Consider the following 26,515-nt stretch of genomic DNA (forward strand, 5'->3'; position numbering starts at 1 on the left):
TTTCGCTTCGATATCGTTGCATACATAAAGCAAGTTCGACAATTTGATTTTTGCTAGTTTAGGGTAAATGTTCTTGGGTCTATGAGACCTTGGAAAGCATCCCATGGGAAATACCGTCCTGTTAAGTAGATTGATTCCTTCGCTTTTGATGCTAGTTATGAATTGCTCTGCTTCGGGGGGAGCAATAACTGTCAGTTTATGAAGTTTGCGGTCATCTTTCGTCACATTTATTGTTTTTGAGATTGTCATCTTCTGTTGCATTGTTGTGGGGAATTGTTTAATTATATCGGAAGCACAACTTCGATATGCCTGCGCCAAATTTTCAGCTGACTTTAGTATTTCTCTCGAGAATGGGGGATGATTTTGATTATTTGGATTTGTTTTGTTTCTGTCGTCGATTTGTTTGCTGTTAGCGCATTTCTGAAAGTTGTCTTCGTTTCAATCAGCACTTCGTGAGTAATTGCTAGCTGAGATTCCGTCAGTTGTTGTTGACTCATGACTTGGTTTTACTCAATGGGGTGCAAAAAAGCCTTCACCCGGAGATATACTTGAAAAAAAAATAGATTTTTCTCTTTCAAAATGTAGAAATCAGAAGGCAAAAACATCAACTTTTTTTTTTTCAAATTGTAAATTAAATTTGTTTAGTTAAGAGTTTCATAATCAATATGTACAACAAATAACATCATATTTGTTCAATTGACATTACTTTTACCGGATACCGGGTATCCTGGTTTGTTGCTGAAGTCTTACATTTCCTTATAGTTTATATCAGAAGGAGCAATTTGTATTTCTCATCTTCCATACTTCCCATGACACAAATGTTTGCAAGTTGATTTTCCATGACGTCGATGATTTTGAATATGCACCACGAATAACCGAAACAACATACTTAAGTCTTGCAATGTTGGTTGATACAAAAACGTCACGCCAATTGTTAATCTGTAATATGTTTCTTGAAGGTTGTAGCGAGGGACAACTGAAAATTAGGTGTTCGAATGTTTCGCATTCTAAATTACAATAGAAACATTCGGGGGCATTCTCGAGAAATAAAAACCACCGCTTTTCTCGATCTTTAAAAACAGCGTATGCAAATTTATAAAGAAAGTTTTTTTCCCATACATCAAGCATTGAATTTTTCCAAATTTTGCCTGTAAATTTAATCAATTCTTCTTCTGAACAGAGGTAACGGTTTGCTGCAAAACCCAAGCGGAAAATCGCAGCTCGATGAAAACTACAGTTTTTTAAGCAGAAATAATAAACATCTCGCGATTTTGTCTGTTTTGTTATAATTAAACGGCTATTGGTACTGTTTGAAAATATTGCAAAATCACTTGAACTTTTTTCAATAGAGATATTCGTATTTCTCAACAAATTTTCGATTTCTTTCGGTAAAATTGAATCTGTTGGTAATAAACTATTTTGATCTGACATATCAGAAGCAAAGAAATCGATAATTTTCATACTAAAAAGTTTAAGTTGTAGGCATGGTAAGCCTATCCCACCATCTAAGATGGGGTGATATAAAACTTCTTTTCTTATGTCGAGTCTGCTTGTTTTTTTCAATTCTGTATTTAATAATTCTTGGCATTTACTAACAGTATCCAAGTTAACTGTAGTATGACGAGCCAAATGAAAAAACTTAGGGAGAACATAAACTGACAGTGTTAATGATTTGGCCCTCAAAGATTTACTAAGTGAAATTAACCCGCGATGTTTTTGAATTTGTGAACTCAACAATAATTCAATATTTTCAATTTTTTGGGAAGTGTAAAACAAGACACCAAGTATTTTTGTTTCCTTGACTGTTTTATAGGGTAATAAATCAGGTTTGGAAAGCACTTCGCTTTTACTTATGTTAATCATCATTTGAGTTTGTTTGCAAAATGTATCGATTAAGCGAAACAACCTGTCAATACATCGGATTTTGATAAGGCAAGTTATGTCGTCTGCATATGAAACTAGTTTGGGGCACAATATCCCGAAACCTCCAATTGCTTCTGTAGATTCAATTGCTTGAAGAAGGGGTTCGATAAAAACTATGAATAAAAAAGCGGAAAGAGGGCAACCTTGTCTCACACCGCGATGAATTTTGAAGCTGGCTGATAAAAAACCATTTATCTCAATTACTGCTTTTAAGTCTAAATACAAAGTTTCAATAGCTCTAACTGAAAGCTCATCAAGGTTTAACCCTTTCAAAATTTTGATGAGAAGTGATCTGTCAACTCTGTCAAATGCTTTAGAAAAGTCCAATTTTACAGCACATGAACCTCGGGTAGCCAGTCGTTCTGGAGTAATCGCTTTTTTCAATTTTCGTATTGCTGTGTGCATTTGTCTTCCAGGCAAATACGCGTGCTGATGGTTTTTTACAACTTTGCAAAGGTCATTTTTAATTCGATTACAGACTACATGGGCAAAGATTTTCGCATCAGTATTCATAAGGCTGATGGGGCGAAAATCTTGTACTGCTATGGCATTTTCAGATTTCGGGATTACTTTGATTATTGCTAAATAAAAGCTGTTTGGAAGTTTTCCACCATGAACAAAATGATTAAAAACTTTAGCTAAAATCGAACAAAACTCATCCGTGAAAGTCTTGTATAGCTTAGAAGTAAGGCCGTCTGGTCCAGGCGAGCTTTTCAAATTCAGTTTGCTTATAGCCAAGCGACCTTCATCTTCTGTAAAGTAATTATAGCCATCATTCTCATTTTTTTTGAGCTTATTTTTTGATAAAAATGTCTTTAGTAGTTGATCGGAGTCTGTTGTAGAACTATTTGAAAAAATATTTGAAAAATACTTTCGAAATTGATTAAGAATATCTTCATCCGTATGATAAACGTTCTGATCAACTTGAATTCTCTTGATTGAATTAATTGTGTTCTTTGATGTCCATTGACTACAAAATTTGGGAACACCCTCGAATGTATAGCTGAGTGTTTTCTGAATTTTTCGATAATCTGAAAATCTTTTTCCTTGGAAAATTTTTGAAGATGTTCCAGCACCAAATGATATTTTTCAATCAAATTAGGGTTCGGACCTTTTCCGCTGTGAATGCAATCTCTGAGAACATTTTCGTGATACTTCAATAAATTAAGTTCTTTCTGATCTACACGCTTTTTGTTCTCTTGAATAAACCTCAGAAGGTCACGAAAGATGTGCTTAAAGTTTTCGTAACTACTTGGTGATTCATTTTCGTAAAAGTTTTTTAGGTCTTCACGAATTAAGCTGGTGTTGTTGTTTAAAATTTCTTCATTTAATTTCCAGTAACTAGGGCCGCGCTGATACAAGTTAGATGGCTTAACAAAAACGTGTAAGAGCAAATGATCAGGTAGTTTGAGTGCTCGTGGCCTGCAGGATAATGACCGCCGTAGTTTTGCCCCCACCGATGCTGAGATGGATACTCAGGAAAAAACAAACATGGAAATTAGTTTTGAATTACCTGAAGTATTCAAATAAATTAAACAACAATTTCCATCGATTGAAGTTTTTACGGAAATGTCAAAGCAATGACATAATACCAGATTTTTTGAGATTTCGGGTGCCAGAAAATGGGTTTTTTCGGACCAAGCGGTGCATAGCTTTCAATTAAAACTCCTAAGAACAGAGATAAATCAGGCAAGGTCAGAAGAGAAGAAGATAGACGATGATCTAGCTAAGGCAAGAGAGGTAGTGCGGAGAGGGATAGATGAACAATGGTGGCCCTCAATAGCATTTTATCTAAAGCTCCAGGCTAGAATTGCTATCCATGACATCAAGGATAGACATGAAAAGAAGTTAAAAAAGCTAGCAGAGCGGCAGGACAGACCGTTAATGAAAGTGAATGACAAATCGGTCAGAGCACTAGATGGCATTGAGCTACCCAAGTGGGTTCATGAAGTGTTAGGTTTTGGCCCAAAGCACCCGGTGAGGGATCGTTTCAATGAACTTCACTTTCTTGCGGACATTGATAATTTTTTATCTGAGCTTAAATCGCAAAAGGTACCAGGTGAAAAATTATGTGAAATTGAAGCTGCTGCAAAATCATACGCTAAACGCGTGCGGCAAACACCGTCGGATAGAGGGATTGAGAAAGCCAGGAAGTATTTGAAGGACAATGGTCTCTTGGCAGTCCCATTCGATAAAGGTGTTGGCTTCTGTGTAATGAAGAAAACGACATATGAGGCTAAACTAACTGAGCTGCTGCAATCGGAACAATTTAGCGAAAAACCAGGTTTAACTGATAGTGTTGTTATGAAAATTGAGAAAGACATCAACAAAGAACTGTTGGCCATGAAAAAGAAAGATGAGATCGATGAGGCACTGTATAGTAGGCTTAGGTCCACGGGAGGGCAGCCAGCTCGATTATATGGACTGGCTAAAGTACATAAGAAAGGAACCCCTCTCCGTCCCGTACTGTCACTGCCAGGGAGCTCATATGAACATCTAAATAAAATTTTGGCCAAATTTTTTGACAACATTGAGGGGGCAAACATTGAGACAAACACACAAATGGCTCGGGAGATCATAGAGAACATACATCTAGACTATAATGAGAGTATTATCTCCCTGGATGTCAAAAGTTTGTACACTAATGTCCCAGTAAAGGAGGCAATAGATATAGCACTGAGAAAACTGTACGAACAAACTAGTCCTCCTAAACTGGCACGCGGAACTATGAAGAAATTGTTGAACATGGCTGTAAGTAAGGTGCACTTCAAATGCAATGGTTTATGGTACGTACAAAAGGATGGGTTGGCAATGGGTGCATCCCTTGCTGTCATTCTTGCCAATTTATGGCTAAAGGAGTACGAATATGCATTAATGAAGGAAGTACCTGCGTTGACACAGCTAAATGAAAACCGGAATGGCCTATGCCCTGATTGCGAGCGGAGGGTAACATACAGAAGTAAGGGGATCGAATGCGAAGCTTGTTTAAATTGGTACCATTTAAAGTGTAGTAATGTATCCGACAAAGAATATGAGCAAATCTCAGAAATGGTTTGGTATTGTAAGAGATGTAAAGAGCAGCGAGATCAAGAAAAACCAACAGAAAATGTCAAAGCGTTCCTAAGATATGTAGATGATATTGCGAGGACGGTAAAGGGGGATCCAGATATAGTGTTAAAAGCAGCTAATGAGCTCTACCCCAACTTACAAATCACTATCGAAAATCCGGATTCGAACGGAGACTTAGCCTTTCTAGATTTGAACATTAATGTGGACTCACGAAAAAAGGTAACGGATACTGGGACTATCCTTAACTTCAGAAGCTGCGCTCCATTGCAATATAAACGCAATGTAGTTGAGGGTACTGTTCATCGAATTTTTAGAAGTACATCAACATGGGAAAACTTTGACAAGGCAATGAAGATTAATAGAGAACAATGGGTGGATAATCAATACCCTGAAAAATGGTCAGATGGTGTCGTATTAAGAACGTTGAATAAGATCATCGACCGAAAAGATGACACACGAACAACGGTAACATCAGTCAAGGAAGATCCTTTAAAGGTCAGTGTACCCATTATAACATTACAATACCGGGGTAATGCATCAGAGTGGTTTGCTGCCAAACTGCGTCAAAACGCCGGAGCCCAAGTGATATTTACTACGAGAAAGCTCAAGACTTGCCTACCGTCCCTTAAATCTCCCTTTGCGAACGATTTGAAATCCAGAGTGGTCTACAAGCTCACATGTAGTGGATGTAATTCCACCTATGTTGGACAAACGGTCCGGCATTTGACCACGCGGATTGAAGAGCATCACAAGGAAGATTCGCCAGTAGGGCAACATTTGAGAGAATGTGACAGGGATGGTAAGAGCGCTGAGCTTAAGTCTGAGATTATAGATCAATCAAGTAACATACAGAAACTCCTCACTCTGGAGGCCTTACATATTTGGAAAGAACGCCCCAGAATTAACACGCGCGAGGAGTTCAGGAGCAGGGAGCTGACATTAAAATTATAGTACATGTTTAAACTTGACTAAAATTGCAATTTTTGAAAAAATAAACTGACATGTCAGTTTGGATAAAACATCAAATCGAAAAATTATGACTCAAGTAACAAAAAAGTATGGAAATTGTTATAATCGATGAAATAATGATTACGTAATAACAGATGTAAGAATGTGATTGGTTAAAAATTTCTAACATGTTCTTTTTGAATTTCATACATGATCTTTGATCATTTTATTGTAAATAAAAAAATTTTATATCCTGACGATGCACAAAATGTGCGAAAACGTTTGAATTAACAATTTTAAAAAATTCTTATTGATATTTGAATGCTTTGCATAGAATCATACACTGTTTCGAATTTTATGAAGACATAATCTATGCGTGCAAAAGTTTTATGTTGTTTGTCATAATGTGTATAATCACAAAAATCATTCTTGAGTGCAAAATCAACAAAACCAAAACAGTCAAGAATTTGTTCTTTGAGTTGGGTAAATCGTTTGATACGTGCATCATTTAACTTAAGTATTGAAGAACTGTTAATATTATCATAACTCAGCGCATTAAAGTCACCCATCATGATAATTTTCGAGTTGTTAGGTAAAAATCTGATGCTTAATTTCAGGGAATTCAAAGTTGCTCGGAATGAAATTGGGTTCGCATAAACGTTGATAACAAACCAATCAAGTTTGACAAACTTTAACAATTGAAAACCTGTACTTGAAGCAATTATTTTAGCAGGACTCAAGTTTGATGACCATAACGTTAAGAAACCACCAGGATTATTTGAGCCCGGTATGAAATCGAATAAAACATTATATTTATCCAGTAAACTCAAATGTATATTTGTAAGTTTCGAAATTTTTGCTCGAGCGTTTTTTTTCTCTCTTTTTTTTTTTTTTTTTTTTTTAATTGTAAATTAAATTTGTTTAGTTAAGAGTTTCATAATCAATATGTACAACAAATAACATCATATTTGTTCAATTGACATTACTTTTACCGGATACCGGGTATCCTGGTTTGTTGCTGAAGTCTTACATTTCCTTATAGTTTAGATCAGAAGGAGCAATTTGTATTTCTCATCTTCCATACTTCCCATGACACAAATGTTTGCAAGTTGATTTTCCATGACGTCGATAATTTTGAATAGGCACCACGAATAACCGAAACAACATACTTAAGTCTTGCAATGTTGGTTGATACAAAAACGTCACGCCAATTGTTAATCTGTAATATGTTTCTTGAAGGTTGTAGCGAGGGACAACTGAAAATTAGGTGTTCGAATGTTTCGCATTCTAAATTACAATAGAAACATTCGGGGGCATTCTCGAGAAATAAAAACCACCGCCTTTCTCGATCTTTAAAAACAGCGTATGCAAATTTATAAAGAAAGTTTTTTTCCCATACATCAAGCATTGAATTTTTCCAAACTTTGCCTGTAAATTTAATCAATTCTTCTTCTGAACAGAGGTAACGGTTTGCTGCAAAACCCAAGCGGAAAATCACAGCTCGATGAAAACTACAGTTTTGTAAGCAGAAATAATAAATATCTCGCGATTTTGTCTGTATTGTTATAATTAAACGGCTATTGGTACTGTTTGAAAATATTGCAAAATCACTTGAACTTATTTCAATAGAGATGTTCGTATTTCTCAACAAATTTTTGATTTCTTTCGGTAAAATTGAATCTGTTGGTAATAAACTATTTTGATCTGACATATCAGAAGCAAAGAAATCGATAATTTACATACTAAAAAGTTTAAGTTGTAGGCATGGTAAGCCTATCCCACCATCTAAGATGGGGTGATATAAAACTTCTTTTCTTATGTCGAGTCTGCTTGTTTTTTTTCAATTCTGTATTTAATAATTCTTGGCATTTACTAACAGTATCCAAGTTAACTGTAGTATGACGAGCCAAATGAAAAAACTTAGGGAGAACATAAACTGACAGTGTTAAAGATTTGGCCCTCAAAGATTTACTTAGTGAAATTAACCCTCGATGTTTTTGAATTTGTGAACTCAACAATAATTCAGTATTTTCAATTTTTTGGGAAGTGTAAAACAAGACACCAAGTATTTTTGTTTCCTTGACTGTTTTATAGGGTGATAAATCAGGTATGGAAAGCACTTCGCTTTTACTTATGTTAATCATCATTTGAGTTTGTTTGCAAAATGTATCGATTAAGCAAAACAACCTGTCAATACATCGGATTTTGATAAGGCAAGTTATGTCGTCTGCATATGAAACTAGTTTGGGGCACAATATCCCGAAACCTTCAATTGCTTCTGTAGATTCAATTGCTTGAAGAAGGGGTTCGATAAAAACTATGAATAAAAATGCGGGAAGAGGGCAACCTTGTCTCACACCGCGATGAATTTTGAAGCTGGCTGATAAAAAACCATTTATCTCAATTACTGCTTTTGAGTCTAAATACAAAATTTCAATAGCTCTAACTGAAAGCTCATCAAGGTTTAACCCTTTCAAAATTTTGATGAGAAGTGATCTGTCAACTCTGTCAAATGCTTTAGAAAAGTCTAATTTTACAGCACATGAACCTCGGGTAGCCAATCGTTCTGGAGTAATCGCTTTTTTCAATTTTCGTATTGCTGTGTGCATTTGTATTCCAGGCAAATACGCGTGCTGATGGTTTTTTACAACTTTGCAAAGGTCATTTTTAATTCGATTACAGACTACATGGGCAAAGATTTTCGCGTCAGTATTCATAAGGCTGATGGGGCGAAAATCTTGTACTGCTATGGCATTTTCAGATTTCGGGATCAGTTTGATTATTGCTAAATAAAAACTGTTTGGAAGTTTTCCACCATGAACAAAATGATTAAAAACTTTAGCTAAAATTGAACAAAACTCATCCGTGAAAGTCTTGTATAGCTTAGAAGTAAGGCCGTCTGGTCCAGGCGAGCTTTTCAAATTCAATTTGTTTATAGCCAAGTGAATTTCATCTTCTGTAAAGTAATTATAGCCATCATTCTCATTTTTTTCGAGTTTATTTTTTGATAAAAATGTCTTTAGTAGTTGATCGGAGTCTGTTGTAGAACTATTTGAAAAAATATTTGAAAAATACTTTCGAAATTGATTAAGAATATCTTCATCCATATGATAAACGTTCTGATCCACTTGAATTCTCTTGATTGAGTTGATTGTGTTCTTTGATGTCCATTGACTACAAAATTTGGGAACACCCTCGAATGTATAGCTGAGAGTTTTCTGAATTTTTCGATAATCTGAAAAATCTTTTTCCTTGGAAACTTTTTGAAGATGTTCCAGCACCAAATGATATTTTTCAATCAAATTAGGGTTGGGACCTTTTCCGCTGTGAATGCAATCTCTGAGAACATTTTCGTGATACTTCAATAAATTAAGTTCTTTCTGATCTACACGCTTTTTGTTCTCTTGAATAAACCTCAGAAGGTCACGAAAATTGTGCTTAAAGTTTTCGTAACTACTTGGTGATTCGTTTTCGTAAAAGTTTTTTAGGTCTTCACGAATTAAGCTGGCGTTGTTGTTTAAAATTTCTTCGTTTAATTTCCAGTAACTAGGGCCGCGCTGATACAAGTTAGATGGCTTAACAAAAACGTGTAAGAGTAAATGGTCAGATATTGATATTTGAATGCTTTGCATAGAATCATACTCTGATTCGAATTTTAAGAAGACATAATCTGTGCGTGCAAAAGTTTTATGTTGTTTGTCATAATGTGTATAATCACAAAAATCATTCTTGAGTGCAAAATCAACAAAACCAAAACAGTCAAGAATTTGTTCTTTGAGTTGGGTAAATCGTTTGATACGTGCATCATTTAACTTAAGTATTGAAGAACTGTTAATATTATCATAACTCAGCGCATTCTCTCGGCTTAATGAAAACGACTTAGTATTTGTTCCTTATTTGAAATTTTCGAATGACATTTCTCAACAAAATTCCATGACGATTGATTTGAAAAATAAAAATCGATTTCGATTTGATTTAAATCATACGATGAAAAACATTTAAACAGACTATTCTTTCGCCAGCAAAAAGGCCTGCTAACAGACTGCGAAGCTTTTTAAAATCCGCAGACGATCAATCGTAAACAGATAATTTCAGCGTTAGAAAAATACGTGCGCTTTGCAGACTTTTCAGAATGTTGCTCTGATGAGCAATTCTTTTCTTATTGCGAATTACGAGTTTCAAAGCAGAACTTTGAAAGCTCTAATTTGTGTTATGATTTTGATGTAGCCTGATAAAAATTGGTTGAATAAAAACCTATCTCGCTTCAAAAAAATGCGAATCTATCTGAACCAGATAATTCCATCGTGAGACTTCATATTTATTCTAGATTCCTTGTAAAAGAAAAGTTCACTCTACAAATATCTGGAAGGAATATCAGCCTGGTGGGATTGTCTGTTTTTCTGCGCTCTCGGAATTTGAAGTTTAAAAATTGTGCCAAAGTGGTTGCTTTTTAAGAAAAAAGGCTTGGAAATTTCTAATTTATGTGAAAACCAATATATTGTAGATTTATATCTTTCCATCAGCGATTGACAATCAAATTATAAAAACGCTCTAAAGATATTTAAGGTCAACAAGATAAGCAGCACTCACTTAATAAGATGAAAGACTTTCTCTTTTGCTGTTTTCAAATACTGTCAGTTTTAGTTTTGACGGCTTGGTTTACGATTTTCTTTACAAGGCCAACTGCATCGTTTAGCGAATTCGATATATAGAGATTTATGTTCTAAGTATCTTTTTGATGTACACTGCATCAAAAATTACTCAGTCTATGTTCTTATTGAACAGTTTTTGCCTTCGTTTATGTTTCGTTATTTTGATTAGTGTGTTGCTCAGACTGACCGAAACTTATTTCATTACATTACTAAGCATGGCATGCTTGCAATTATTTATGCTAACAAATTGACATTTGAGCAATTTTATCCACTCTCGATATACGCACCTGTTAAGTTATCGATGTATTGCGTCACAATAGAGATTGAATTGGGCAATCGATGAATTGCGCCCCTTGCCCTTACCTCTGATGGTTTTCAAGGGCCAATAATTGGTCCTAATTTGTTTCTCACTTTCATTAATGATCCTAAATCTCCTTGCCCGGCAAATCTCCTAAAAACCCCCTGGTTCGATCTCCTGTGAACCTTTTTTGGCGGACTTTGGTCTTAAATTATGAAATTGTTGAGCCGCTTGCATAAAAAACTTCAACGTGAAATTTTTTTTTTCAAGACCTGCAGAAGGTTTGAAGTGGCCCCGCATGCACATGGTGACCATGAGGATGTGGTATGACTTCCGGGAACCCCCCACATGCAGTGAGCCCTGCTCCATAGTGGGCTCAGAATCATTTGGAACGCCGCGAAGAAATAGTGAAGCTGACAGCAGCTGCTAGCAAAACCAGCTTGAAAGGCAATTTAACTGTGTTAAAATGTATTTTAAATGTATTTTTCGACATGGATTTCAGTCGATAGCTCCGACTAACAACTGTATCAAACGTGATTTGACGATGATGTTGTACTTTTGCTAGCCAGGCAATGAGGTAACAATTCCTTCACAGAGGCAATAACTTTAGACGATTATGTGAAGCTTCTATTCAATGACCACTCGGTTTTCCTGCATAATTGACCGAGTATTTACCCGCAGTGTTGAGAACCAAATATGTTTGAATTTGAGCGAATATCAGAACAAAACAATTAAAAACTCACACTTCTTGCCAATATTCGGTGGTCAAATATCACAAGGCGAAAAGTCGTACGCTACTTGGAAATCTACATCAGTTCTGGATCTGTTTCAGATCTATGAGTTTGTTGTCGCGGAATCTGCAAGAGCAGCTAATTCCTTTGGTCACAAACTCCGCAAAAGGTTTTCAAGAATCCATGCAATAAAGCATGTACACGGAATTCGTCTACTTATAAGCCAAAAAGTGAGCTCTGCAAAAATGATCCACCTAGACCGCCTTAGAAATATTTAATCAGAGAATGAACAAATGGATTGTTTCCACCGAAAATTTCTACATTCGATTGAATACCGTAAACTTATTAATCGACGTATTTCAATGTTCTTCAAGAGCTCCTTACTTTTTCTTCGATGCTTCAAGGCAATTATGACATCGAACATGGGCCTTCAAAGATTATTCTGCAAGAAGTATCTATCTTTTAAAACCTCCACGAATAACTCTTCATTTATACGGTTACGTATCGGGTGAATAGTATAAACACAGTTTTTCATGTTTCTGAACATGTTAGGCTGAAGCAAGTTCAATATCAATGCCGACAGAGATCCTTTCTCGACTTCTCTGTTAATTCAGAATCATAATTCAGATGTCATCGAAAACTTTTTTTAATTGAAATTGTAATTTTTTTTTACAGATTTGTCATGCCACAAAAACCAATCAAACATTTGCCATCCACCTATTACGACAGCACGTCGAAAGTCAACCCTGTTTTAGCTGCTTTTCAACAGGAATTTGAAGAGTTCAAGAAATTTGCTCTCAAAAGAGCAGAGGAGAAGGAAAGGGATGCCCTGCCTGCAGAAGATGTTTATGCTAGAGGGTATAATAATGTTCATAATAAATTACACACAACAACGAGAACTGGCCACCGACTTACAAACAATTTTCTCCTTTATTGATATATTTTTTGTTTATCAGGTCAAATCGGCTATACAAACTCTGGAACTCGTACATGCACCGTTTACCAAAAGAGTATTTTATCGAGAAGTTGATGGAGCTTGGGGATCTTTTGTGCAATCAGCGGGTAACTGTTTTAAGATACCTGTAGAGTAAATCATGTAGTGTTTCTCAGAAGCTTCGAAGTATTAAGTGTTACGAATGCTCAAACTAGTGAGTAGAAAAGTTTTCATTTTTGTTTCTTTAAAAATTTGAGAACTCTTTACCACTTCACATGTTAGTTTCAATTTGAGTACCTCACAGCTGATTTAAGACGTATTTAATTCCTAGGAATACGATGTTGCTCTGCATCAGTGCTACGAAATGTACTTTGCATTTACCAAAATCTGGATCCCTGATGAGAATTATAAAAGCATTGACACTCTTCTGGAAACAGGACACTTCACATCAACTGTCAATGACGCTTCGACGGTTCTAAATTTCTCCACTCCTTGCAGATTTACTTTAAAGTACTAAAAATTCCCTTGTCTTAACTGATACTTTTCTTTCAGATTCGAGCAATAATAGGATCAGCTGCCTGTAAATTCAGACTTGTAGTTCAAAGTGATAAATCACTTCAGGTAATCTCTTCAAAAAATTCAACTATAGAGATAAATTTGTGTTTCTTCCGACAAAAAATAGCCTTTAAAAAATTTTGTTGCAGTCGCGACATTCGCTTGTGTTGATTGAGAAACTTCTGCTTAAACTGAGAACAGCGTCTCAGATATGTCTACCACTCGAACGTCTATGTTGGCTAGTCTACAACAGTGAGCAGTTTGGAAGTTGAATATAGTTTCTTTTTACAAAAAAGATGGTTCTTTAATTTTAACGGTTGCTTTAGGTACGATTCACATATATAACATCTGTCGCTACCTTATGATCTATGGCCACTCTCGCATGGTGAGAATCTTCTAATGACATTATAGCTTATATTTCATTTTTAACTTCGATTGTGAGTTAAAATATTTCTCAAGAAGATTATAATATTTATGGTGTGAATCAATTAGTAGCCAACTCTTTAAAATCAATTTCATTTTGCAAATCCTTGGCACTCGATCTTGGGATTTCTGTTCGGGTCTCTCTTGGCATCAAAAACGAGTTTAAATTTTGGTTAATTAACTTAGAAACAGTTTGAGCTCTCTTTAGGCTCTGGAATATCTGCTGTGGGCCAGTTGTTGTCTGGAATCCTGCATTCCTCTTCTCTCTATCAGATATCTCACTTGGCGGTCCACTCTCTACGTGGCGGTGTGCCAGTGCTACATGGATCTTAAGGACCTCGTTCGCTCAGAAGTTGGTCGCCAGTTTAAATAGAATGAGTCAAAATCATGGCTCAAACCAAAACAAACTGTGTTCTTCCAAGATGGGGTTCTCTCTCTTTTTTTAAGTTTTGTAAAATGAACAAATTTTTCCCTTCTTGACAGCAAATTTCATATGATTATAAATAGATTAAATGACAATTCTCATGATTTTATGCTGAGAAATAGTAAAAAATTTATTGGTTTGTGCCAGTGAATCGTGAATATTTTGCAATAGATCGCAAAGCGTTTGTTTTTTTTTGCATTAGCTACACTTGAGTCTCAAATAAAAATTTCCATACAATTAATCATTCAAAACGTTTACAAGCGATGTGGATCAAAATATGCAAAAGGTTCAACCAATTTTCGCCAATAAAAAATGTCCGCCAAGTGCAAGAAAAAAACCTAATGACGTAACTTTAAAAAGTGTTGTTTGTTTTCAGTCGTTTGCAAAGCGTGCCCTGGTGAAGATAGACGAGCTGAACGAACTGGAAAAATGCAGTGCGAGCAAGAGTGACGTCACAACTGTGCCCATCTTCAGGGCGGCCACCATCCGAGTGGGTGTAGTCGTGTTTCTCAAACAGGTGTATGACTTCAAGAAGAGACAGCGTCTGATGCCCAACAGACCCAACAAGAACAAGAGTCTCAGAGACATCGCAAACGTCAGTTTTCAACTTTTTCATCAAAGTTTTCCCAGTTTCAGCTCAGCCCTTGTATTTATGAATCCCTCAAATCACTATGCAATATTCGCACTATGTTATATATACGAATTTTGTGCCCCTTATTTTTTTAGTTTTGTTTTGGAGATAATCGGAAAAAATTTTGAAAAGTCTCTGTCAAGCTTAAGAAAATCAAAGTTCCTTGATTGTGATGTTTTTTTAGCAGGAAAAATCTCAAATTTTGTTTGCAATCAATTTTGATTTTTTTGCGGCTTGACGTTTGATTTATTTTTAAACTCAGGCCATTTCCCTTGTTAGCATGAAGGCAAACTCTCTGTCGAACTACAAACAAATTAAATTCACGAAAACGTGATCGACTTCTAATTTCGAACGTGGATTTTGATTTTCAGATTTCCCAGTGGAGTGAAAATTTTACCCATTGGTCTAGTTTGAATAGCGGTCATAAGAAATTTGAAGAGATTTAAGGCCATATTTTTTCACTTTGAAATTTGAAATTGAAGTTTTTGTTTTTCAAAAAACATGTCCGTTTTTTTTCTGTTCCCTATGTTTGTTGGCTATGTTATTTTCTTCCTAGCAGGGGCGATTGACTTAAGTGAAAAATTGATAGAATGAATGGAAGTAATAGCTTGAATAACTTCAAACTGTAGAAGAATTAAATTTAGAGGCTAGCCTGTATTCAAGTTGAGCATAATAACCGAAGATAATCTGACCAGTTTTTCTCGACCATGAGACAATTTTTTTGGCTTTTTTTATTAACCCAATCACGAATAAAAGAACTTTTTATGATGCTGCACTTGACTCCCCACGAGAAGCAGCTTATACAGGGCTTACTTTCGAACTGCTGTCGTAGTATGTAGAAGGTTAATGTTTCATTTTTTGTTGCAAAATGATAAATCTGAGAAGAACATTTAGGTTTTCAGTTCTTAATTGAAATAAAATTAAGTTCTATCCTTATTGTTTGAAGACGCAGCGAAGCGTGGCACCACTTTTGATACATGCCAAATATATCATGGCAAGTGTGCCGACAGAAAGTACGATAAAACCACGAATTCGGAAGATTATTTTCCGAAAAAGTCAAAAATATACTATCAACCAATATTTTCATATATTCAATTTAATTTGTTTTGAATGAAATTTATTTTTAGGAAATTTTTCTAGATATACAATTGCCAGCTAGAGTGTACATTGAAATGAAAAATACGAAGCCGATAAAAAGCTTTGATGATTCAAAAAATTGTAATTGAAAAATATTAAAATGACTTCCCCTCGGAACACAAAATTGGAGTAGTCGAAATTACAACCGAGACGAAAAAAACTTTTGAGTATTATGGGTAGTTGAAGTGTAGCCATGCTCGAAAAATGTCTGTTTGATGGCAAAATAGAAGAGTTGGCTAATTGATTCAGTAGTTTTGTTAAATTTGAAGATATTTTACCTGTGATCAGTTTTCATAAAGTAATAAGGTTTTATAGATTATCAGTTTTTTCAGTTTAACGGACTAATTCTGCTTGTGTTTTTAAGCATGTATCTTTGATGCGCTAGAATAATGATTTTAAATTCAAGTGCGTTATTTGAATTGGTTTTGAAAAATGTTTACTAGAGTCTTGTCCACTTTATTTCTCGGTAGTTGGCATTGCTTGTTGGGTGGATAAACAAACAAAAACTTTTGTTATTTGATTTTTTTTGTTTTTTTATTTTCATCCTCTAAAATTGTCTGGTTGGTCCGATTTTCCACAGAAAAAGGTTTTAAGTTTGTGCTCGGGATGATTTTTTGTACAGACAAGTTTAGATTATTTAACCGACATTTTTTAACGGAAGTTTTACTTCTGATCGTTTTTTAAACCAACATTTTCACCTCTGATCATTTTTTGCAAAATTATGTTGGCTTAAATTTTGCCAATTAACGCGCGATATTTTTCGTTCTGTAACGCGTAAGCGACGAAATAAAGCGGCAGCAACCATTTAGAATTAAGTTGAGGTAGACTAATTAGTTTAATTAGTGTGTTGTGTTATGAGAAAGTAATCAACACTATATACATACGAGACATCACTCGAAAGGATGATGAGCCTATTTGAAGGTCACGTTTGTGCTACTTGCTTGAATAATCGATTCAAGTGTTTATAAAAAGTGAAAGTAGAATAAGACTGCTCGTATCAAAACGAAGACTAGAGATTTTCGGCTGCCCGTAAAACTTTATCGAATAGTGTTAGCTTAAGGAAAAATTGATTCAGTTTTTTTTTGATATTTTTTTCTAAACCATCTTTGCAAACACTGTATAAATACTTCGTGATATGATAAAGCCTATTTGAAGTTCCCATTTGGTGCTACTTGCTTGAATAATTGATTAAAGTGTTAATAAAAATTAAAGTGTTTATAAAAAAGTGGAACAAGACTGCTCGTATCAAAGCGAAGCCCTGAGATTTTCGGCTGCCCGTAAAACTCTATGAAATAGTGTTAGCTTTAGGAAAAATTGATTCAGTTTTTTTGATATTTTTTTCTAAATCATCTTTGCAAACGCTATGTAAATACAAAGTGGTATGATTCGCACATAGCAAGTTATTAATTAGACCAAATAGCATGCCTCAATTCAATTTATAACGATTGCTGATACGGATTAAAGCTCCGGTACGCAGTTTAAATTAGTCTGGGGAAAAAACCAACCGAGCATAAATATTCCGTCTATTTTTTTTCGAAAGTTAGAACAATTATAACTGTTTTCATATACATGAGGGATGATTTTCAAAATCTTGGAAAAGTTTTCACTCAAAAGTTTTTTTGAAATGTTTCAACATTTTTAAAAATCGAAAATTACTCTACAGAAATTAAGGAGTTGTCTGAACATTCAGGTTTTTGCCTTGATACGAGCAGTCTCGTTGTTTTTAACATTGATTCGAGCTCTTTTTGCAGGTTGGCAGTGGCGACGAAGTTTGTTTCAATTCCATTAGTATTTGTATCATTCTAGTTATACAATAGATGTTCATTTATCATGCAACTATGTGTACATGTTCCGCCCTGTAGAACTTTAACTGGTTCATACATTGTAGTCCCGTTTGCAGATCGTCAGACCAGAGATTGAGAGTAATTATTGAATCCAAATGTTTTTTCCTAATTTTTAGAATGTGTGGCCGCGTACTGGCACTGAGAAGATGTTGAACGAGGTGTTTGATGGGTCTGCGGCCCAGTTTCTCACCATCCTCGAAGTGGTCAATGACCCCAACAGACGCATGACATTCACTCAGTCGCCCTCTAGCGAGCAGGACGATGTCTGGGCTGAAGTCTACTCGGAGTTGTTCTTTGCCGGACAAGAAATCATCGCCGGTAATTACATTCGGAGTAAATATAAGGCTTCATGTCGCCTTTATGTTTTTTGGTAGCAGAGCTAGGGAGTATGATTGGATAGAACGAAGATTTTCCCTCTGTCTTACTCTCATAAAACTTTTTCATAACTCATCATCGTTGGAACAATATGTTGTACTTTCACAGCAACCGGCTATCCTTGTTTCCTGTAAGCATGTGTTTATGTTTTATTTGCAGGAGGGGGCGGAGCTTCTAAGATGCAGACGAGTCACGTGGGAATAGGTAGTGTCACTCAAGTCAAAGAGACAACACTCATGCAGATGGCGTCCAGAGGTACACTCAGAGTCATGAAGTAGAACCATAAAAATTGAACCATTTCTTTTTTCGAATTAATCTTGAATCATTTATTTGGTTAAAATATCTCCGCTCGTTATCATAGGTCTCGACGGAGTGACAATTGAGAGCGTGATCAAGTTTGTGAAGTTGGCCTACTGCTACGAACAGTGGGATCCTCTCATCGCTATCTTGGAACCCACCATACGTCTACTAGAGGTATAAAGGAACAACTCATCTTTCGACTGTCCAAAAGTTTTTTTTTCGAGACTATAGGATTGAACAAATATGAACAACAGCTCCTGATATTTAATTCTGAAAATTCCCCAAATGGAAAAATTCCCCTTCATGGTTATGGAAAATTAAGTCGCAAAATGCAGCAGTGTTTCGATTCTGGCCAATTGGTGATTCATTTTCATCGTTTTCAGTCTGATGAGAGCTTTACTCCAAGCATTTCAGCTTTATTCTGTTCGAGAAAACCGTGTTGAAAGTTTCAGGGTGTTTTTCTTATTTATAGGTGGGGGTGATGTGCTTTGGAATTCAAAAAGTAAAAGATTTGCGACCAGTGAGGCTCGAACTCACGACCTTAAGATTATGAGACTTACGCGCTGCCGACTGCGCCATGGTCGCTTATAATTAATGTTCATTGCATTATTTAGAGCGGAGAAGCTCACGTAGCCGAATATGTGCACGAAGCCCAAACGCTTCGCATTATATCTGGTCTGGAACAGCTGCACGCGAATGCGAGGAAACATCGGAGGTTTCTGCTACTGCAGACGGAGAGTCAGGCCACCATAGAGAAGGAGGGAGGGGACATGCCTTCTACCTATCAGCTGAACAAACAAGGTCTGAACAGTTATTTTTTCTTCATATTTTACCCTGAGTAGAGAGTATGGGTCTTATTAGCGCAATACGTTTTGTCGCATTAGCGCACAGTTATTTCTTTCAAAGGTTTTCAAAAAGTCGCAGCAGCATTTCTCTTTAATTCTGGTTGGGAATTTTTTTTATCTAATGGTTTCCCTATGGTATTATTTTACATCCAATTTGGGCTGACAAGCTCTAAAAACGTTCTGAATACGCCCTCGGGGCCAATATGTATAAACTTAGAAAGAGTGCGAGCCGATAATACGCAACTTTCAGTCAAAACTATCCAAAAATGCTCTATGTCGACTTTTTCTTTAAATTTTTTTTCCGAAAAAACCGAAGAAAGTTAAAGAAATTCACCTAATTGGCGAGATTTTCCCATTTATTTATGTTATTGGTAGCTCATTAGTAACGAGACGCCAAAAAATTACTCATCAGTAATAAGTGAGCCTCGATTGAGCCTTCTTTTAATGAATGTTTCGAGATTGAGTAGTATCCTTCGAAGTTAAACATCGGGTAATTCCACTGCATCAAAGTGGGAACCCCGAACACTTTGAAAAGTATCGTCCGATAAGTTTACTTCCATTTACTGACAATTTTTTTGGAAGAATCATGTGTAAACAATTGATCAAATTTATCAAAAAAAAACATGAAAAGTTTTACCCTGAGCAGTTTGGATTCGAGCCAACAAAATCTTGTTCTCAAAATAATTTATAATTTTTTGGATTCATGAGAACATGCTACGACAGAGACAGTGCTATTCAAGCATGTATTTTTGACTTGAGAAACATTTTTGGCACAATATGTCATGATACCCTTTTGGCCAATTAGCGAGATATGGGCTTCGAGTTAATTTATGAACGAAATGCTTTTTTTTTCCAATTAACAAAGTGTTTAACAAAACTACTTGAAACACTTGATAGCTCGATTAATACAACTTTCAATTTTCTTGGCATCTGCGACCATCTTGGCTTCAAGGGAACGACAACGCCTGGGACCCCAAAGGTCCTAGGTTCCAATAGGGGCACGACTTAGTTTTTTGTTTTTCAAAATGATCTTATTCAGTTTCACAAATCTTGTCGGTCTATCTGTTTTGTAGGCTTAAAAGCCTTTTTTCGGCTTAAAATTTTCATTTGGCTCAAATTATTATGGCTTATGTTTTATCAGCTAAGTAATCTAATTTTGCGTCATATCAAAGCAAAAAAATTGTTTGCCCCTCCCCTCGAAAGTACAAAAAAAGAAAACTCTTAGAATGTCAAAATTTTATTGCTCAAGTTTTTTTTCGGCACAACGGAAGTTCACCATGGTTTTGTTGGCTCAGTTACTGTTCGATAAATGTTTCTCAAAAACATTAACGCGGCACTATTATTGCCGGAAGTCTTTCCCTTAATTTGAAAATCATTCGAGACAAAGTAGTCAATTTATTTTTATTGTGGTGTTTACGAACTTTTTTGACTTTATTTTATGTGTTGGTGTTATGTTTATGGAGTATTGCATGTGTTGTAAAGCAGCTCCGCTTCACCTCTCTGTAATTTTATAATTAAAACGAAAATGCCAAATTCTACTTGAAAAAGAATTTTGTAATTTTTTAGACAGAAATAGCCTGTTTCTGTCTAAAAAATTGCGAAATTATTTTTCAAGTAGAATTTGGCATTTTTGTCCGTCATTGTAAAATATGCCAATTGGAAAACAATTTTGAAGGCAATTAACAAGAAAAACCCAAAAAAAAAATTAAAAAAAAGTTAATCTTTTTTTCCCTAAATTTTCATACAAGAACAAGTTACTGGGGAGGGGAGATTTGTAGGTGATGAAAAAGTACAACTCTTAGGTTGAAAAGTGTTCTTTTCAAAATTTGTTATACGAAGCTTTAAATAGCTACCATACCGTTCAGTACTGCACATTTGTTTCTGTGCAGATTTTTTTGAAAACTAAATGACTAATACAGATCTTTTTCTCGGATACATTGAAAAGGGAGAATTGAAAGTCCAGATTATCTAAGTTAAGTTACCTAAGTTTTCTAATTCATATTTTTAGTGTAGTTCGCGCCAGATGCGATGAAAGGATCTAGGGCTATTTGAATGGCCCTCCCAATCAGAGTATTGACGTATACTGAACAAATTGTATAACTTATAATCGTATAATCCGACTTTCGTATAACGTATAATCGTATGTTTTGACTTTCGCCAGAAGTGGCCCTCTTATTAATTCCATACTCGACTCTTAAAATTCAGCTTAAAATTCATAGTTTTTCAATATTTTATTAACCAGCCCTGATACGAGCAGTCTTGTTTAAACTTAATTGTGTTTGTGTTATTTAAGTCTATATTCAAAATTATTACGATTGGTTTTTATTCGTTCAGCCAAAAATTCGAAAGGTAAGTTTCTTTTGTTCTGAGTTTGATTTTCCTCTATGATTACGGGTCAATTGTATCTCTTTTGAAAGGATAAATTGTCTTGCACACAACAAATTACGAAATGGCTCAAATCATTTGGAGCATAAAGACAGAAGCTTATACTAATTAATCAAATTTAGTGTTCTGCAAATATTTCAAAACGCGTGAAAATTTAAAGGAATTTGATCAAGGGACATTCTGTAATTTGGATATCGATCATGAGAAGTCCCCTCTTGAAATGCAACTTTTCTTTTTGAACAATCAAATGTAGCGTAAATGGTATGTCAAAACGAAGCTCAATTTTCTGGAAACCGTTCAGTTTTTTATAAATAATTTCTGGTTTCGATTTATTTGATTTGCTAAAGAAAATCGTGAAAATTGGGACAACTTGAAATTTTGGATACTAAAGTTTTTTTTACAGATCTCTCGAGAAAAATTTATTGGAAACTAAACTCATAAGCTCAAAGGCATCATAAGCGGTTTAGTTACATGCATTTGATGAGTTAATCTAAATAGCTCATATGTATCGAACTTTCTTTTTTGGGGGTAATAATATCAAATTTGCACCACAATTGTGTTTGTGCTGGCCATGTGTTTCTATATTTGCTGCATTCTTGCGTTTTTTTTCAGTAAAGTTATCTTTGTTTGATTATGTTTGGTTTGCTTTGGTTTTAGCTGCGGCCTCTAAGAAGCCCGACACACTGGAAGACTGGCTAGAATTCTCAGCGATTCTCCTCAAATGCTTAGACTACCCAAAGGTATAGTTTTTTGAACGCATTTGTGATTTTTCGAAAAAATTGAAGGTTTCAAAGTGATATGATCGAATTATTGTCACACCTCTGCTCACAATATTTGATCTCTTCAAACGGGCTCTCTCCTTACTGTAATTGGCAGGGGGACTTATTGAATGCCGGGCTCTAAATTCGATTCTTTGTCTTTTGATAAGTCCTATTTAAAGAAGGGGGACTTCGTTGCATAGGAGGTTTATGGAGAGGCTACTGATAGGTTAACAAATTTGATTCTTGCACTTTGATAGGTTAACAAATTTGATTCTTGCAAATTTGAGACTGATAGGTTAACAAATTTGAAAACAGATACAAATCTGGAACCTGATCTAAACTACATTTTATGATTGGATAAATTAGATATTTTACCACTGTAAAGTATTTAATATTAACCAATCATGATCCATCTAACTAACAACCCACTTATTTGTAAGTGCTGAAATTACTTGTAATTTCAGCACCAGAGAGATTTGAATTTAACTTAGAAATTAGTTGACTCTCCAAGAAGACTTCAGCAGCCGCAATAAACCAGTATACCCTAGATCTATTGAGCCTAGCAGAGACTAGTTAAACAACCTGAGACTAGATAGTATAAGAGTAAGATTAGGATTGGTATTAGACTAAGAAGTTGCACGAATCTATCCGGCCGAAAATAAGATAGCGTGACGAGCAGACGGTGTACCCTATCCGAAATTACTCTATGAGTTATACACTTCGGTCCTAACTCATCTGGTGCGACCATAAGTCTCGAACAAGACCTTAATAGCTTAGAATTAACCAAAAATAGATTAGAATTTAGACAAAACATTTTTAAAACGACGATAATTTAATCGAAATGTCTCTACGACTCAATAGATCAAAGCCAATATTCCGAACGATAAGAGAACTACCCGGAATTGCAAGAAGACCTCGAACCAGAGACGACATACGACAAAGTAGAAACTTACCATATAGTTATATGATAGTTTGGCAAAAGCCAACACAAACTTTTGTATTTAGAATACTACTAGCAATGAATTTAGATTTTCATTTGCAAACATAAAATCTTGAAGTCAATCTTCAAAATCATTTCAGGCGCTAAACAAAATTATTAATATACAATAACGATTGATAAAAAGATCTCAGATCGTTTTCCTAAATTCTGCAGTAATATACAAAATATGTTTGAAAAATATTTATTGAAAAATCAAAATAAAAATTAGTAGCATGACAATAAATGGTTAAGTAATCATAAATCATCCTGTTGTTCCAGCTTCATCACCTAAACATAACAGCATTCATAAGCTCACTAATATCATAAAAACACTAAATCTTTTCTCTACATAAATTTAAATCATTTTAAACTTAAATTCACTTAAATTTAAAATCAGATCATCAAGGCTCATCCTTGGATCTTAAATCATTTTCTATTTAATTAAATTTAAAACTTGATCATCAAGGCCTATCCTTGGATCAAAAAGAACAATTTTGTTCTCCCCCACCCACTTAGCTAGTGTCTAACGACCTCAAACGTCGATTCACTATCCAACCCTTTCTAAAAACCCAGGACTAACAGAAATTTTTGAACAAAACTAATCATTCAAATTAGGATAAACAGTGAAGAACTTCGGTTATTCATCCTTCACTTGATCCCCCCTCTTACCAGACCCAGGATAAATCTTAGACTTAGTAAGTTTAAAATAGTATCTAACGAACTACTCGCGTTCTAATTATACCTGAACCTTGTGGATCGATTTACTATTCTCCAACCCTGAACACAATCACTACCCTTAAGTAAGATTAAGTAAGTTAACACCTTAGCTTATACTAGCCACGAGAAAGTATAAAATCATTCTTCGGAATCGATATACTTTTCTCCCCAACCCTGAACAAATAGACCCAGGTTAGGCTAACCAAAAAATCGTAAGGACTAACAGTCTAAGAAAATAGAAAAAATTTAACAACCTTTTGCATCCGTCATCCTAAACCTTATGTCATTTAAAAACCTAGGAAATAAACAAACAATCGTTTTACACAATTGTGAAATAGATAACAAAAAATACGATCTTGTAATCACACCTCATACACAAACAGTTGGATACATTAGAACAAAACGACAAACACTAAAAAGAAAAATAATAACCAAACAAACACAAATAACACGAAAAAGATTTTCAAAAAACCGAAACGCATTTTCAGAATCAGAAACCAGCAGTTTAGACGAACTTTATAAATTAAAAGAATCTATAGATAAAAATTGCCCCATTCACGATCAATTATATTTTTCCGACTCAGAAACAACTTCAAGTTCATCAAAAAGAGGAAAAAGAAGAATAAAAAAACAATATAAACACAAACCAGTACACTTATACAATTGGAATCAACCAATTAGACACATCGATAATTACATATTACCAGTCATCAAACGAAAAAATGAGCTCAACACACACCCCAGGTGAAGAAAGTCCAGATGATGATGATATCTTCCCCTTTATCGTAGATGCAACCACTGATAGAGGACTGCACATATTTTGCAAAAATTTACTCTTAAATTTGTTTGAACCCGGAATCAGTCCATGTAAAACAGAGTTCCCAGATGTAAAAATCAAAAGACAAATTATCGATCACTATTTGAAAGATATATGCAACTTAACACAACAATACGGAATCTACTCCATACAATTCAGCTCACCAAACCAGAATCACAGCAAATATGTAATTCAAACAGACTACCTTGATTTAGAATTCTCAAAAGTATTCTCAGAATATATAAAAAGCATACAATATCATTACTCACAAAGAGCAAACTCCATATTCACCAATGAAGTTTTTGCAATAATATATAGTTATATCTCGATATTAGAAAACGAAATCCCAATCTCAAATGTCTCACCGACAGAAACATCTAAACATATAAGAGTACGACATGAAATCACACTACTCTCTAGTTTTCTAAATATAATTAAAGAAAATTTCTCTAAAGATGATGTTTCACAACATACAAAACATGACTTACAAAAAATCTTGGCATGGTTTATAATAGATTATTTCACACATAATCTAGATTTAATTTCACAAGCGAGAAAAAATTTTAGACCTCAAAACTCAAACGATGATACTGCCATCACAGAACAGTCAGACTATGTTTGGGACCCCGAATGGTCTCATCCCGCATTCATAAACTTCCCACAATCAATCTCAAGTCAAGCAATAAGTACGATATCTTATGTAAGAGATTATGTAAGAGTAATACCATTAACCATTGATGCAACACCATTAAACTATAATAGATTTTTACCTGATATGCAAAATAATAGTTTAAACTCCACAGTCATACACAATGAAAACCTCAATGGAACTAGAAATCTCACCCAACAAGATATCCAGACACCATCACACTTCATAAATGAAGAAATCGTACACACAACAACTACACAACAAAGTATTTCACCGATACGTCCAAATTTAACAACACCAAGAAATACAAACCCTTCACAAACACAGGTAACCTTACAATCAACCGTTAAACCTTCGGTTGCCCCAAAATATTCACACATGGATTATCAAACATACAGACCCATGACAATACCGTCAAAAACACGTAAAACGTTCACTAGAAACAATTTTGCAGAACATAATTATAATTACACACATCCATCAAAAACAAATTATCCCCCACGAAAAAATTTTAATAACTATACAAGATCTCGAAACTGGGATAACCCAATGGCACAAACTAATTCAGTAAATTTTCAAACAAATTTACATCCTTCACAGGATCGTAGTGAAAACTATCCATTTTTTCAACAAAATAAAAATAAAAAACAAACATCTTATCAAATGGATTACTTATCCTCAGATGATGATTTTTTACAACCAGATATATTTGCACCATATAATCAAGAATATCGTGGACAAGGAGTACAGAAACCACATACAAATCATAGAATTTTTTCTCCACAACCGATAGATACACAAAATCAACAACCAATTCAGCAACAAAACCCAATTAATACACAATATTTTCAACCAATTCAGCAACAAAACCCAATGATCACACACTCGTATCAACCGACACAAATGCAAAATGAAATACCACTCCCATATTAACTTCAACAACACGAAATAACAAGAAATCAACTTTCAAATTTTTCTCAAATGCCAAATGCAGCAGATTCATTACAAATGACAATGAATCCATACCTTATGGGTGGATCATCAATAACATCAAATAAACCTTTAATGGTATTCACAGGAACAGACCCTGAATATTCTGTAGAAGACTATTTAAATGC

The 26,515-nt window shown here is 35.0% G+C and overlaps 1 protein-coding gene and 1 non-coding gene across 2 annotated transcripts in view; one reads left to right on the forward strand and one right to left on the reverse strand.

The window, feature by feature from the left end:
* The window catches only part of LOC134839966 (cilia- and flagella-associated protein 54-like), a 251,236-nt gene that overhangs the window by 114,145 nt on the left and 110,576 nt on the right, over window positions 1–26,515 (forward strand). Inside the window, exons 2-15 of the mRNA XM_063855594.1 lie at window positions 12,295–12,479; window positions 12,578–12,683; window positions 12,887–13,027; window positions 13,108–13,176; window positions 13,260–13,362; window positions 13,437–13,495; window positions 13,742–13,885; window positions 14,334–14,552; window positions 17,477–17,494; window positions 17,686–17,887; window positions 18,104–18,199; window positions 18,306–18,418; window positions 18,859–19,045; window positions 22,132–22,214. Of these exons, the coding sequence (XP_063711664.1) occupies window positions 12,304–12,479; window positions 12,578–12,683; window positions 12,887–13,027; window positions 13,108–13,176; window positions 13,260–13,362; window positions 13,437–13,495; window positions 13,742–13,885; window positions 14,334–14,552; window positions 17,477–17,494; window positions 17,686–17,887; window positions 18,104–18,199; window positions 18,306–18,418; window positions 18,859–19,045; window positions 22,132–22,214 (1,716 nt within the window). The 5' untranslated portion in view covers window positions 12,295–12,303. The remainder of the gene's footprint in view (window positions 1–12,294; window positions 12,480–12,577; window positions 12,684–12,886; window positions 13,028–13,107; window positions 13,177–13,259; window positions 13,363–13,436; window positions 13,496–13,741; window positions 13,886–14,333; window positions 14,553–17,476; window positions 17,495–17,685; window positions 17,888–18,103; window positions 18,200–18,305; window positions 18,419–18,858; window positions 19,046–22,131; window positions 22,215–26,515) is intronic.
* On the reverse strand, window positions 18,757–18,829 carry Trnam-cau (transfer RNA methionine (anticodon CAU)). The gene has a single exon. It is a non-coding gene; the product is annotated as a tRNA-Met (tRNA).

The sequence above is a fragment of the Symsagittifera roscoffensis genome, chromosome 2 (assembly GCF_963678635.1).
Source record: "Symsagittifera roscoffensis chromosome 2, txSymRosc1.1, whole genome shotgun sequence".
NCBI lineage: Eukaryota > Metazoa > Xenacoelomorpha > Acoela > Convolutidae > Symsagittifera > Symsagittifera roscoffensis.